This window comes from Pseudochaenichthys georgianus, chromosome 13 (assembly GCF_902827115.2).
Source record: "Pseudochaenichthys georgianus chromosome 13, fPseGeo1.2, whole genome shotgun sequence".
NCBI classification, from domain to species: Eukaryota; Metazoa; Chordata; class Actinopteri; order Perciformes; family Channichthyidae; genus Pseudochaenichthys; species Pseudochaenichthys georgianus.
In genome coordinates, this window is record NC_047515.1 from 27443141 (window position 1) to 27455580 (window position 12440).

At 43.7% G+C, this 12440-nt stretch overlaps 1 protein-coding gene across 4 annotated transcripts in view; it reads right to left on the reverse strand.

Annotated features, from left to right (window-relative positions):
• mcamb (melanoma cell adhesion molecule b) overlaps nucleotides 1–12440 on the reverse strand; it is a 36083-nt gene that overhangs the window by 1796 nt on the left and 21847 nt on the right. For 2 of the 4 annotated variants that reach the window (XM_034097431.2, XM_034097428.2), the window contains exons 2-16: nucleotides 6679–6803; nucleotides 6355–6586; nucleotides 5691–5761; nucleotides 5496–5583; nucleotides 5185–5364; nucleotides 4556–4683; nucleotides 4244–4379; nucleotides 4015–4130; nucleotides 3535–3676; nucleotides 3293–3420; nucleotides 2888–3029; nucleotides 2683–2736; nucleotides 1593–1613; nucleotides 1055–1178; nucleotides 7–118 (exon numbers count right to left, since the gene is read on the reverse strand). In XM_034097431.2, coding sequence (XP_033953322.1) covers nucleotides 7–118; nucleotides 1055–1178; nucleotides 1593–1613; nucleotides 2683–2736; nucleotides 2888–3029; nucleotides 3293–3420; nucleotides 3535–3676; nucleotides 4015–4130; nucleotides 4244–4379; nucleotides 4556–4683; nucleotides 5185–5364; nucleotides 5496–5583; nucleotides 5691–5761; nucleotides 6355–6586; nucleotides 6679–6803 — 1799 coding nt within the window. The remainder of the gene's footprint in view (nucleotides 1–6; nucleotides 119–1054; nucleotides 1179–1592; nucleotides 1614–2682; nucleotides 2737–2887; nucleotides 3030–3292; nucleotides 3421–3534; nucleotides 3677–4014; nucleotides 4131–4243; nucleotides 4380–4555; nucleotides 4684–5184; nucleotides 5365–5495; nucleotides 5584–5690; nucleotides 5762–6354; nucleotides 6587–6678; nucleotides 6804–12440) is intronic. The other 2 variants (XM_034097429.2, XM_034097430.2) reach the window with 2 other exon arrangements.

A 12440-nucleotide genomic window follows, 5' to 3' on the forward strand; every position in this document is an offset into this window, starting at 1 on the left:
ATCTACCTAGTTGTTTTGAGGCTGCTTTTCTCCGTTGACCCCGAGGAGCACAGCTTCCTCCGTGTTGTCGCTCTTCATCTCCACCACAATGTTATCTTTGCTGGACACCTCTTTGGAGCTGCAGGAACAAAAAACTCTTGGATTGGATAGGATATACTTTATTAATCCCCGTGGGGAAATTGTTTCTCTGCATTTGACCCATCCTAGTGTTAGGAGCAGTGGGCTGCCATTTTGAACAGCGCCCGGGGAGCAGTGTGGGGAACGGTGCCTTGCTCAGGGCGCACTTGGCCGGGACTTGAACTGGTGACCTTCCAGTTGCCAAGCCAAGTCCCTATCTACTTCGCCAGCACCACCCTTGAGTCCTTTCTTAACATTAATGTACAAAAACAATGCTTTACAGCGTAGAAGAGTAGTACAAACATTCAATCACATTTCAAGTAGGTGTTGAACTTGTCAGAGAAACAGTTGCTTATGTAATCATCCAGCAGCAAAGTAACAACATTATCCTTCATGTTGTGTCCAGATTGTGTTCTCCTGAGAAACAGAAGTCTTATGTTCACTTTACTTTTGGCTTTAACCAACTTCTAGGGGGAAATCCTGCTCAGAGCTGCACTAAGTTTCTCAGGTTGTCAGTGTCTGTGTATGGTTTGGTGATCCTTACCAGTGGTTCTTTCATATAACATGTAATCTATTGATTTTGTAAACATTTATATTGCAGCAGCTTTGTGTGTGTGTTAACTATACAGCAAAAATAATCACATGCTTCTTGTAATCATGTTAAATTGTGTAAGTTTGAAATAAAATTACGATCGAAGTCTTTTTATCAGTATTCCTGTATTTGCTATTTATTTTATATCTGATTTAATGCCAAGTAGGGTTCAGACTTTCTTGAAACCAGCAGAACTTAAACTTTGGCCTTGTCTGTCCTCTGGCCAAACATCTTTAGTTGGCACCTTAAATAACATGCATATGAGTTCAGAGATTGATCTAGATACTTTAAAAATTTATAATGCTTGATACTAAAATGTGTGACGGCGTATCGTGTTTTACTCACAGGTCTTGCTTGCCAGACCGGCCGCAGAGCTTGCCCTTTTTGTAGAGGAAGTAGAGCACACTACCCAAGATGGCCAGCAGCAGGATGCAGATTATGATGACTGCAATGATAACACCACTGCCCTCTGGTGGAGAAGAAGCACAACAACAAACACAGGGTTACTCACTGCCACTAGATTATGAATACAATGATGGTATGACGCAGAAAGGTTGGATTCAGGATTGCAGCAGGCTGTGCAGGAACAGTAGATAGCAGTACAGTGTGTCGAAAAGAGAGTGCAGCACTAGCTTCATTCAGGAGACCTCAACCTGGCAACCCAAATAAAGGAAATCATTCAGGAGTGTAGGAGGAGAGGTGCGCTTATAAATGATAACATGCACAGCTAGAGGTGAAGATAAACAACTCAAATATAGTTTGATGCTTTGCCCAGCAGAAAAGGGCGGGGGGGTCTGATGAATGCTGCGAGGTGCGAGAGAGGGAGGTGCTGTGGAGGGAAGCTCTTTGAGATGGAGAGTCCTCAGTACCATAACATACAAACCTTTCCTGATTTTCTTTGGAGCTGGTTCAGGTTTGAAAGAGAAAAACCACATGAGCATAATTATCAGTCGGTGGGTGGATGTCATAAATAACACACACACACACACACACACACACACACACACACACACACACACACACACACACACACACACACACACACACACACACACACACACACACACACACACACACACACACACACACACACACACACACACACACACACACACACACACACACACACACACACGAAGCTGAACATCTATGTGGTCAGCAGCACTCCGGTCATTTCCCCGGCCAGCCCTGGTTGATCTAATTTAACCAGCGCTTTGCCAGAAACAACAACCAATAACAGTTTTCCTCTGAGGGGCTGGATATTTCCTGGCATAATGTAAGAGAGAGGAGGCAGGAGGAGGAGAGTAAACACAAGGCGGTACCCGTAATGGGAGTCAGGAGACTCTCTCTGAGTGCATTCAACGTATCAGCTGCTTTCTAGAGTCACACTGATGCATGTGTGCGTTTGTGTGATGTGTATAACAACATCATGCTGACAAAAATGCAATAGTCATAACACTGCTGTATGTAGAAGGTAAACTATGATTTTATCTGCTTTAGTTGATTACTTTTATGGCATACAATTAAATACCCCCTCATTTTTACAAAATGTGTAAAACTTAAGATGAAAAAAGACCATATATAAACAACATAAGATTAATTCCATAATACCCTTACAAGCACCTTGGAGCAATATCACCCTTTAGAAACGATAAATACCTTGAGGAAATCACAGTTCTTTCTCGTTACAGGCACAGCTTTAGTGACCTTCAGATATCATTTCTGCAGCTTTTAAGATTTCCCTTTCTAGCTTTTATTCTTTTTGATTAACTCACATCAGCCCAGCCGGACCGTGAAGTAAAGGAAGGATCACTGAACATGAAGATAATAAACTTTACTGACAGCAGAAGCATCACTCTCACTCTCAGTCAGTCCTTCTTAATGCATTGTTTTGGATAGACTCATTTCTAAACGTGTTCTAGTTGACTTGAGTGGACTGGTTGGGGGCCGACAGGGCAAAGTGACTGTCTTACCTGTGGGAATGGCAGTGCTAGTAGTGGTGGTGTCAGGTGTGGGAGTGTGTTTAGCTGAAAACAGACAAAGTTAAAAAAAAAAAAAGGAAAGAAGTAACACCGACAACAAGGGGAGGAACAGAAAGACGGGGCAAGACAACGGAACAGATATAGACGTACACAAAAAAACACAGAGCATGAAACCCAAGCAGCAGGAGGAACTCACTCGCTGTGATGTTGAAGGACACGGCGTCCATGCCGAAAGCGTTGGAGGCGTTACAGAAAGCTGTAAAGTCAGAGGTGACCTTGATGCTGACCACACTCTGAAGGACGCCCTCTGTATCCGTTTTCGATTTTGCATCAGGGATCTGGCACAAAAGCGCAAAACAGTTAACACAAAGGTTTCCCTTTCTTCTGCACAGGTCACATTTAAAATTAGATCCACCTACAACTTCAATTGTCTCCTTATTGACTCAAGATAGAGCACTAATTATACAACCTTTAAAAAAAATATCAAGCAAATCAAACCTACAAACATCACTTACTTATTTCTGGCACTGCTTTTATATTCTCTCGTTGTTTTTACATATCAGCTACTTTCGTTATGTGTTCATGCATTGTACTGTAATACCTTTCCGTCAGAGGTGGACCACATGACAGTGGGAGCAGGGTAACCTCTGACATCACAGCTCAGCTCCACCATATCCTCAAAACTCTTCTCGAACTCTGTGAACTCTGGTGCTATGATCTGTGGTGGGCCTGCAAGGATAACAGCAAGAAATAACAACTTAGTTAAAGTTCAAAACCTCAAATATTTTGGAAAACATATTGATTAGAGACTCAATTATAATTGGGTATCAGTAACGGGATTACCATTGACGTTAACATTAAGTGTGTTGCTGGTTTCCATTCCTTCGAACTCAGGAACAGTCACCACGCACTTGTACGTCCCTGCTGTGTCAAATGAAGCATCCTTCACGTTCAAACTGTGGCCCATTGAAACCTTCTCTCCATCCTACACACAAACACAAACACACACATAAACAGGGGTCTTAGTAGATCAGACGGCTGCTTCAACAATCTGTTTACACGAGGTTATGAAGAAAACTATTCAAAAAATCCTCTCCCTCTTTGATCACCTGACACTATTACATTCTCAAAACTAAAATAAAAGCGTAGTCTCATCCCAATATAAATCTGTTCAACAATAAACATAGTACCTGATGACACAAAGCAACACTAGTCTGAAGGGTTTTCTAAATGCTATTTCTTTCATTTGAGTGTTAGTTATTGTATAGGACAATAATGTTGTGGTTTTAGTGTACTGTTACTGTACTGCTGTGTGTCAGTGACCTTAAACCAGACTGTGTGTGTCTGGAGAGAAGAGAGGGCGTTACAGGTGGCCGTCAGCTCCTCTCCCAGGGACAACTCCACACCATCCTTAGGTATCATGACAGCTGGATCCAGATCTACACACAAAGCAGGGGGAGAGAGAACATATCAAACCTGTTGCATGCACTCATTCTGCTGGTAAAATGTAATGAATATCATGGTCACTAATGTATCTGTGCAGGTTCCTTACAGTTGACAAACACAGTGGTGTTTCCCGAGACGTCCTCCCAGGTGTCCGTGTCCGTAGAGGTACATGTATAAACTCCACTGTCCAGACGGGACACATTTTCCAGCACCACCGTTTTGTTTTCCCAAGAAACACCATCCTAAAAATGTCAAGGGAATTTGATCAACACATAACTTTTACATTTTGACGTCAATAACTCTTTCTGCCGAGGAGGATAGTGATCAGAAAGATCACATAGTATATAAGTAAGTTGTATTCACAATAATGCTGTCTTTCCATGTGCATAAATAAAGAGCACAAAGTAGATTTTCTTACTTCATTTGAAATTGATATGATTGAGAATAGCTTATTCCCGTCGACTTGGCAGTGAAGTTCAATGGAGTCCCCTTCCTTGATTTCCCCCTTTGGTGACTCCACCCAAACACTGACAGCTGTGGAGGGGTCTGAAACACAGAGAGGAATGATAGGTTAGACCACCAACCTACACTTTGAGTTGTGGATGGATTATGTGACGGCCACAACCGCTCCTGAACTAAACGTGCTTGGGGGAAAGGACCCCTTATCTGAAAGACAAATGGAGCAGGGACCGCACTTAATATATATATATATGGTGCTGCATATCAAACTAGAACTATAATTAGTGAAAGTTGTGAATACATATATAAATATATTATTGTGCTTTGTTCAGCATCTATCCCATATGAAGTGTATTTGGCATAAGCAATGTTAATGATAGAACATAAAACTATATTTCCAAGTGGAGGCTTATATATCAGCATGATAATGGAACTGGTGACAAATACTGTATACTACTCTTGTGTCGACATAGATTGATGACATATTGTTTCATACCAGCGGTCAAAATGGCTCCGTTGGTTTCTACAGCTGTGATTGTCTCTCATTGAAAGGAACGATGCTGCTGTTAAACTATGTGTGGAACTCACAGTACACAGTGATGTTAATGAGGCTGGTCTCTGTCATCCTTAATCCTCCGGGAACAAAGTAGGTGACCTCGCAGTAGAACAGGTCGTCTTTGTCCTCCTTCATCACCTTCATGCTCAGCTCGCTCCTAACCGAGTACAGGCCACTGGACTTAGTGGTGATGCTCGGCTCCACCTTCACCACTGGAGGACACAGAAACATTTGCAAACACACGAGGGAAGATAAGGAAATGGAGCAAATGCATTGAACCGCATTAAGCTCAGACTAAATAAGTGTAGAAATGCATTCCCGATGTTGATATGATCTTTCTCACCATCCTGACCAGCGCGTATGGGCGTTTTGTTTCTGTACCACGTAATGTTCGGCTTGGGGTAGCCATGTTTGACCTCACAGGTTCCAATCTATAGGAGAGGAGAGAGAAGAAGAGAAGGCAACATTTTAAGTATAAAATTGTAGCTTCATTTCATCATGTTTATACTCTGATGTTCGCCATTCAAAGCTTTGTTACCTTGGATGGGTTTTCTTCATGGACGGAGATCCCCGTTTGCACACCCTCGATAGTGGGACTACCTGGTGTTTCTGCATAGGAATTAAGAAATGAATTAAGAACCAGAAAAGGCAACATTTCCAACAAAAAAAGGTTTATGTTTGGGAAGCTGATCATTTGTAGTTTCAGTGTCTGTTGTTGTTGTTGTTGTGTGTTGAGTTGACGTGTCAGTGACAGGTTATTGGCTAAAGGGAAAAGTGCTAAAAAATGATGGGAGCAAAACGAGTTTGAATATTTATTTGAGTTGAATTTGGCAAAAGTTCTGGAACGATCACAATTTAACTTTTTTAAACATAATATCTGAGGTATGGAGAAATGCTGAATTAATCTGATAACATGTAATGCTCAGAATATCTAAATACATTTTCTGGTTAAAGAAAATATGAGATAAGATATGATGAACGAGTTATGAATATGAAGTTGTTGAAAGAGTTGGAAAAGTTAAAAACTGGTTCACAAGTAGCCACATGTTGTACGACACATTCTTCAAGGGGTCATTTATTATTCATTTCAAATCCGGTGTTATTAGCACTGCCTTCAAGGTGTGGGCTTTGTAATGTTTGCCATTTTCTCCCTCGTTATTCAAACCATTAGAAAAAACAGGCCATGTCAAATTAAATCTTACCGAACACCTTCAGCTTTGTGCGTCCCTCCCCAGTCCCATCCGTCAGAGCTTTGACGACACAGATAAACTCCAGTTCATCGTCCAGCTGCACGTCGCTGACCGTCAACACGATCTCTCCGTTGGCTCCGGTACCGTTCACACTGATCCGGTCTGTGAACGGCGTGCCTTTCTCCATAACCTTTATGGTGCTGTCTTGGTAGTAGATTTTCTGCCTCTCACCCGTCCGTGTCACCTAAAGGTCACAGTTCAAACACATGAAACACTGCCTGCGTGGACACATCATACCTCTCTGTGTAAGAGTGCACCAGGCTTGATGAAACTCACGTAGAACCACTGAATGACGTTGTCGCCGACACCGTCAGACGATGTGAACATGCAGGCGATCTGCGCCATTTCTCCCCTGTACACCTCCACTCTGTCCTCCATGTTCACTTCCACATTAGCCCATGCTGAAAAATAGAAAGAAAATATGGTTGTGGTTGAGTAATAATTCAACATGTTCAGTGATCTCACCATCAACCTCAATATTTGCACGCAAATAAAGAAAAGGTATGTCATTTTACTCCTTTTGTCTCTTAAATGTTGTATTCCTCAATTCATTTTCTACTTTATTTCAACCCTTTTGCAGCCAAAATTCATGTCCAAGTACATTTTGTTAATGTTTTTTAAGCAAATATATTTTGTGTTATAACAAAATTGTCTTTAGTTTCAAAACCTCTAAAAGGAGCGGTTTTGTCTGATTGAAAGCTGAGTTGGTAACTGTCAATCCTCCGAAATCCATCAAATAAAAGAGTGACGGTCAAACCTTAACCTTAAACAGATAAAAAAAGATGTGGAAAGTCTGTTGGCAGTATCCCATTTGTGTCCATTACGATTATTAATTTGAGGAATTTTACAGCAGTAACTAACACTTCTGATAAGGATTCTTTAAGTATTCTCTGGTGGACCAATTATGTAATGAAGATCAGAACATTAAAGATAACATTTCTTTATTTAAATGAACCCGAAATCAATCAATCAATCAATGTTTATTTATATAGCCCAATATCACAAATGTTACATTTGTCTCAGTGGTCTTCACAGTGTGTACAGAATATCAGTATGACAATACGACACCCTCTGTCCTTAGACCCTCACATCGTACAAGGAAAAACTTCCGAAGAAAACCCAGAAATGGATGGGACTGCGATACAACAGAACCTCGAGGTGAGAAGCTGTGACAGAGGATTAATTTAGATTACAAGTACCAGCATTTTGGTGAAGAAACTAACTTCTGCATTCCCGCAATGTTGAGGCATGGAGACAAAAAGACGAGAGGAGAAAGTCATGGAGGGTCACATGGAAGAGTGGGATGCTATGACAGGAATGAGAAGCCCACCCATGTCCACATTAATGTGCTGCATTCCACCATGGCACCCTCTCACAGGAAGAAAGGCTCAATTTACAGGCAGCATAGTAGCCCCACTGTTCCTCCATGATCCGTCTCTGAAGAACGAGTGGTTTTCTCCTTCCAGGGTCTCTAACCATCCCCATAGTCTATAGGAGGGTCCCCCAATTACACTTTTCATCGCAGCGTGTCAGTAGACGTATGAGATGCCAATGGGAGCGGTCGCCCTGAGGTGGCGAGGCTGCCAGGTTTGATTTAGCTCTTCCTGACTGTCTGTGCATTGTGTTGCTGAATGTAGCTTTTCTATGAGTTTATGTCGAGAGCTGCTCAGAGGAATGTAAATCGTGGCCCATCTGTGTCCCGCCTTTTTACTCGTTCGTGTTAACCTCAAGAAGCACAACAGACAATACGCAATAAATACACAAGAAAAACGTTTGTCTTATATTGTATATTTTTCTGATTAAATGATGTTGGAAGTTCCCATCATAATATCCAAGACTACGATTTATATAGTATAATCTAGTCTTCATCAGGAAGAAGAAGTGAGATTTGGTGGGAGGCTCTGGAAAAAGCTAGTGAGTTCTAATTAGATTTGGAAAGAAAAAAGAGCCCTTTCTTTTTGAAAGACACATTCATGCATAAAAATGCTACTTCTTTCCTCCTGTTACACTACGTTTTCGGTTTTACCATAATAATGACTGTCAAATATGGCCACTGGTCAGGCAAAACAGCATTAGTTTATTACTCTAAATGAATTACTTTATTTCAAAAACACAAATTAGCTATTTTCAACCATAAGTGTGCATCAGTGAAAGAAGTGAAAAAGACTACATGAATGTGTTTGTTTTCATGCAGACTAAGGGCACTATGATACTGTGTCTGGTAACCAAAGACACTACCAGGAAAAGCAATCAGATGCGAAGTGTTGCATTAAAGTGAATTACGATAACACCAGAGCTTCCTGCTGATGAGTTTATTACCCAGCAGACATCCCTGCTCCACTCCTGGCCTTTCATTTCTTCTTCACCTGCATAACAAACATCTACTGCATCCCACCCAAACTAAACCTCTGTTTGCATCAACAACATGCCTGCCCCTTCTTTTCAAACTCTTCCTCCCTCTGTCCACATTTCAAACCCCCTTTTCTCTCCCACCTGCCTCTCCCTCTGCAGCCGTTACGTTTAGCACCGGCTAATGGAGCTGGACGGATGCTTTCCTGTTAAAGAAATCCAATTAGTCGCTCCAACATAGACATTTCCTGGCCATTAGCGTTGAAAGGACAATGCTGACTCACTCGCAGCATCCCCTCCCCCACCTGAGGACTTAGAGAAGTGGGAATCAAGCAAATTCTGATTCTAGTTGGCATCACACCGATTATTTCACAAACTCTTTCCCCTTCCTGTCTGACAGCGGGAGTCTGTTTTCTCATGGGAATCTCAATCATATCTTATTAGTAATTTGACCAGCATTCACATCACAGTGCATCAATCCGAGCGGCTCGGACTCAAAGGCCTCGGATCGATGCTCTGCGATGAGAAGAGGGCAGATATTGGAGTCCACACCCATTTCATAATGCTCCTAAATCAGTATGACGGAATAAAGCTGAGCATCGGACAGTGTAGTGGCAATTTCTTATATTACTTTATATGGTAAAACCAAATGATGATATTATACTGAGGAAAACTGTTTAGTCAGCTCAACCCGTTGTATCCCAAGGTAGCTTCCTGCCAAGGTCGTATTTGAACAATGAGGCTCTTGTTCCTTATGAGAGCATTGTAAGATAACAGCTAGGAGAAGGTGATATCTCTTTCCTTTTGTACAGCAACATCCATCTTCTCCCGCTTATCCGTGGTCGGGTTGCGGGGGTAGCAGTTCCAGCAGAGAGCCCCAAACTTTCTTTTCCCTGGCCACATCAACCAGCTCTGACTGGGGGATCCCAAGGCGCTCCCAGGCCAGCGAAGAGATATAATCCCTCCACCTGGTCCTAGGTCTACCCCTTGGTCTCTTCCCAGCTGGACGTGCCTGGAACACCTCCCTAGGGAGGCGCCCAGGTGGCATCCTAACTAGGTGCCCGAACCACCTCAACTGGCTCCTTTCAACGCGAAGGAGGAGCGGTTCAACTCCGATTCCCTCCCGGATGACCGAACTTCTCACCTTATCTCTAAGGGAGACACCAGCCACCCTGCGGAGAAAACCCATCTCGGCCGCTTGTATCCGCGATCTCGTTATTTCGGTCATGACCCATCCTTCATGACCATAGGTGAGGCTAGGAACGAAAATGGCCCGGTAGACAGAGAGCTTTGCCTTCTGGCTCAGCTCCCTTTTCGTCACAACAGTGCGGTAAAGCGACTGCAGTACCGCTCCGATTCTCCGGCCCATCTCACGCTCCATTGTTCCCTCACTCGAGAACAAGACCCCGAGATACTTCAATCAATCAATCAATGTTTATTTATATAGCCCAATATCACAAATGTTACATTTGTCTCAGTGGTCTTCACAGTGTGTACAGAATATCAGTATGACAATACGACACCCTCTGTCCTTAGACCCTCACATCGTACAAGGAAAAACTTCCAAAGAAAACCCAGTTTAAAGGGGAAAATGGGAGAAACCTCAGGGAGAGCAACAGAGGAGGGATCCCTCTCCCAGGACGGACAGACGTGCAATAGATGCCGTGTGTAAATTGAAAAGATAATACATTTGCAACATAGGTAGTCCAGATGTTTGGAAATGCATGTGTGTATAATAGGAAGATGAATCCACGAGGATATCCATCCAGGACCTATGATCCAGGACCACAGCCACGACTCAAGATCCAGCGCTCGCGATCCAGGACACAGGACCGCAGGATCATCCATAACTCCGGATCCCAGCGTATATAGACACCAAAAAGAAAGACATTTGGGGAAGCTGGGTTAATCGGAACATGAGTGTACACGGGTATAGACAGAGAGAAGGAAGAAGTAAGATGTCCCCCGACAAACTAAGCCTATATCAGCAAAACTAGGGGCTGAATCTAATCAGCCCTAACTATAAGCTTTATCAAAAAGGAAGGTCTTAGGCGCACTCTAAAAAACGGATAGGGTGTCTGCCGCCCGAACACAAACTGGAAGCTGATTCCACAAATGTGGAGCTTGATAAGAAAAGGCTCTGGCTCCCATTGTACTTTTAAAGATTCTAGGAACAACCAACAACCCTGCATTCTTGGAACGCAATGCCCTAGTAGGACAGTAGGGTATAATGAGTTCTTTAAGGTAAGATGGCGCCTGCCCATTAAGGGCTTTGTAGGCGAGAAGAAGAATTTTAAATTCTATCCTGTGTTCTATAGGGAGCCAGTGTAAGGCAGCCAGAACAGGAGTAATGTGGTCCCTTTTCCTAACTCTGGTTAGTACACGAGCCGCAGCATTTTGAATCAGCTGAAGCGACTTGATTGACTTCTTAGTACTCCCTGATAATAAAGAGTTACAATAATCCAGCCTAGAAGATACTTGAACTCCTTCACTTGGGGTAAGGACTCATTCCCTAGTGGACAGTCCATCGGTTTCAACGCAACGCAACGTTGATGAGACGTGTCAACCATGACAGTCCCTCAACACCCAGAGCCTTCAGCATTTCCGGGCGGTTCTCATCCACCCCCGGGGCTTTGCCACTGTGGAGTTGTTTGACGACCTCAGTGACCTCCCCCCGGGAGATTGGTGTTGATCCCCCGTCATACTCCAGCTCTGCCTCTAACATAGAGGGCGGAGTTGTCGGGTTCAGTAGTTCCTCAAAGTGTTCCTTCCAACGCCCCAACACTCCATCAGTTGAGGTCAACAACGTCCCATCCTTACTGTACACAGCTTGGATGGTTCCCTGCTTCCCCCTCCTGAGGTGTCGGACAGTTTTCCAGAACAACTTTGGTGCCGCCCGAAAGTCCTTCTCCATGTCTTCTCCGAACTTCTCCCACACCCGCTGCTTTGCCTCGGCCACGGATGAGGCTGCTGCCCTTCGGGCCTGTCGGTACCTTGCAACTGCCTCGGGAGTCCCCCGGGATAACAAATCCCGCCGGAGGTGTGAGTTGAAGGCCTCCTGAACTTGGGCCTCCTCCAGACGTTCCCAGTTCACCCGAACTACACGTTTGGGCTTACCAGGTCTATCCAGAGGCTTTCCCCGCCACTCGACCCAACTCACCACCAGATGGTGATCAGTTGACAACTCTGCCCCTCTCTTTACCCGAGTGTCCAAAACATACGGCCTCAGGTCCGATGATACGATAACGAAAGCGATCATGGACCTTCTGCCTAGGGTGCTCTGGTACCACTACACTTATGAGCATCCTTATGTTCGAACATGGTGTTTGTTATGGCCAATCCATGACTAGCACAGAAGTCCAGTAACAAACCACCACTCCGGTTCAGATCAGGGGGGCCGTTCCTCCCAATCACGCCACTCCAAGTGTCTCCATCAGTGCCCACATGTCTGTTGAAGTCTCCAAAGTTTGTAGGTGTGCACAGCAACAGTCCTCTATAAATCACACACACACATTTCCCTCTTTGTCCACTCCTGCAAACGACTCTGTACTTTGCATCACCGTACCTACAAGCTTGTATAAAGAACTACTAAGACAACTCTGTTTGCTTTCACCAGTTTATTATTGATTACTCTAGTTCAGGGGTGCCCAACCAGTCGATCGCGATAGACCGATTCCCAGTCGATCGCG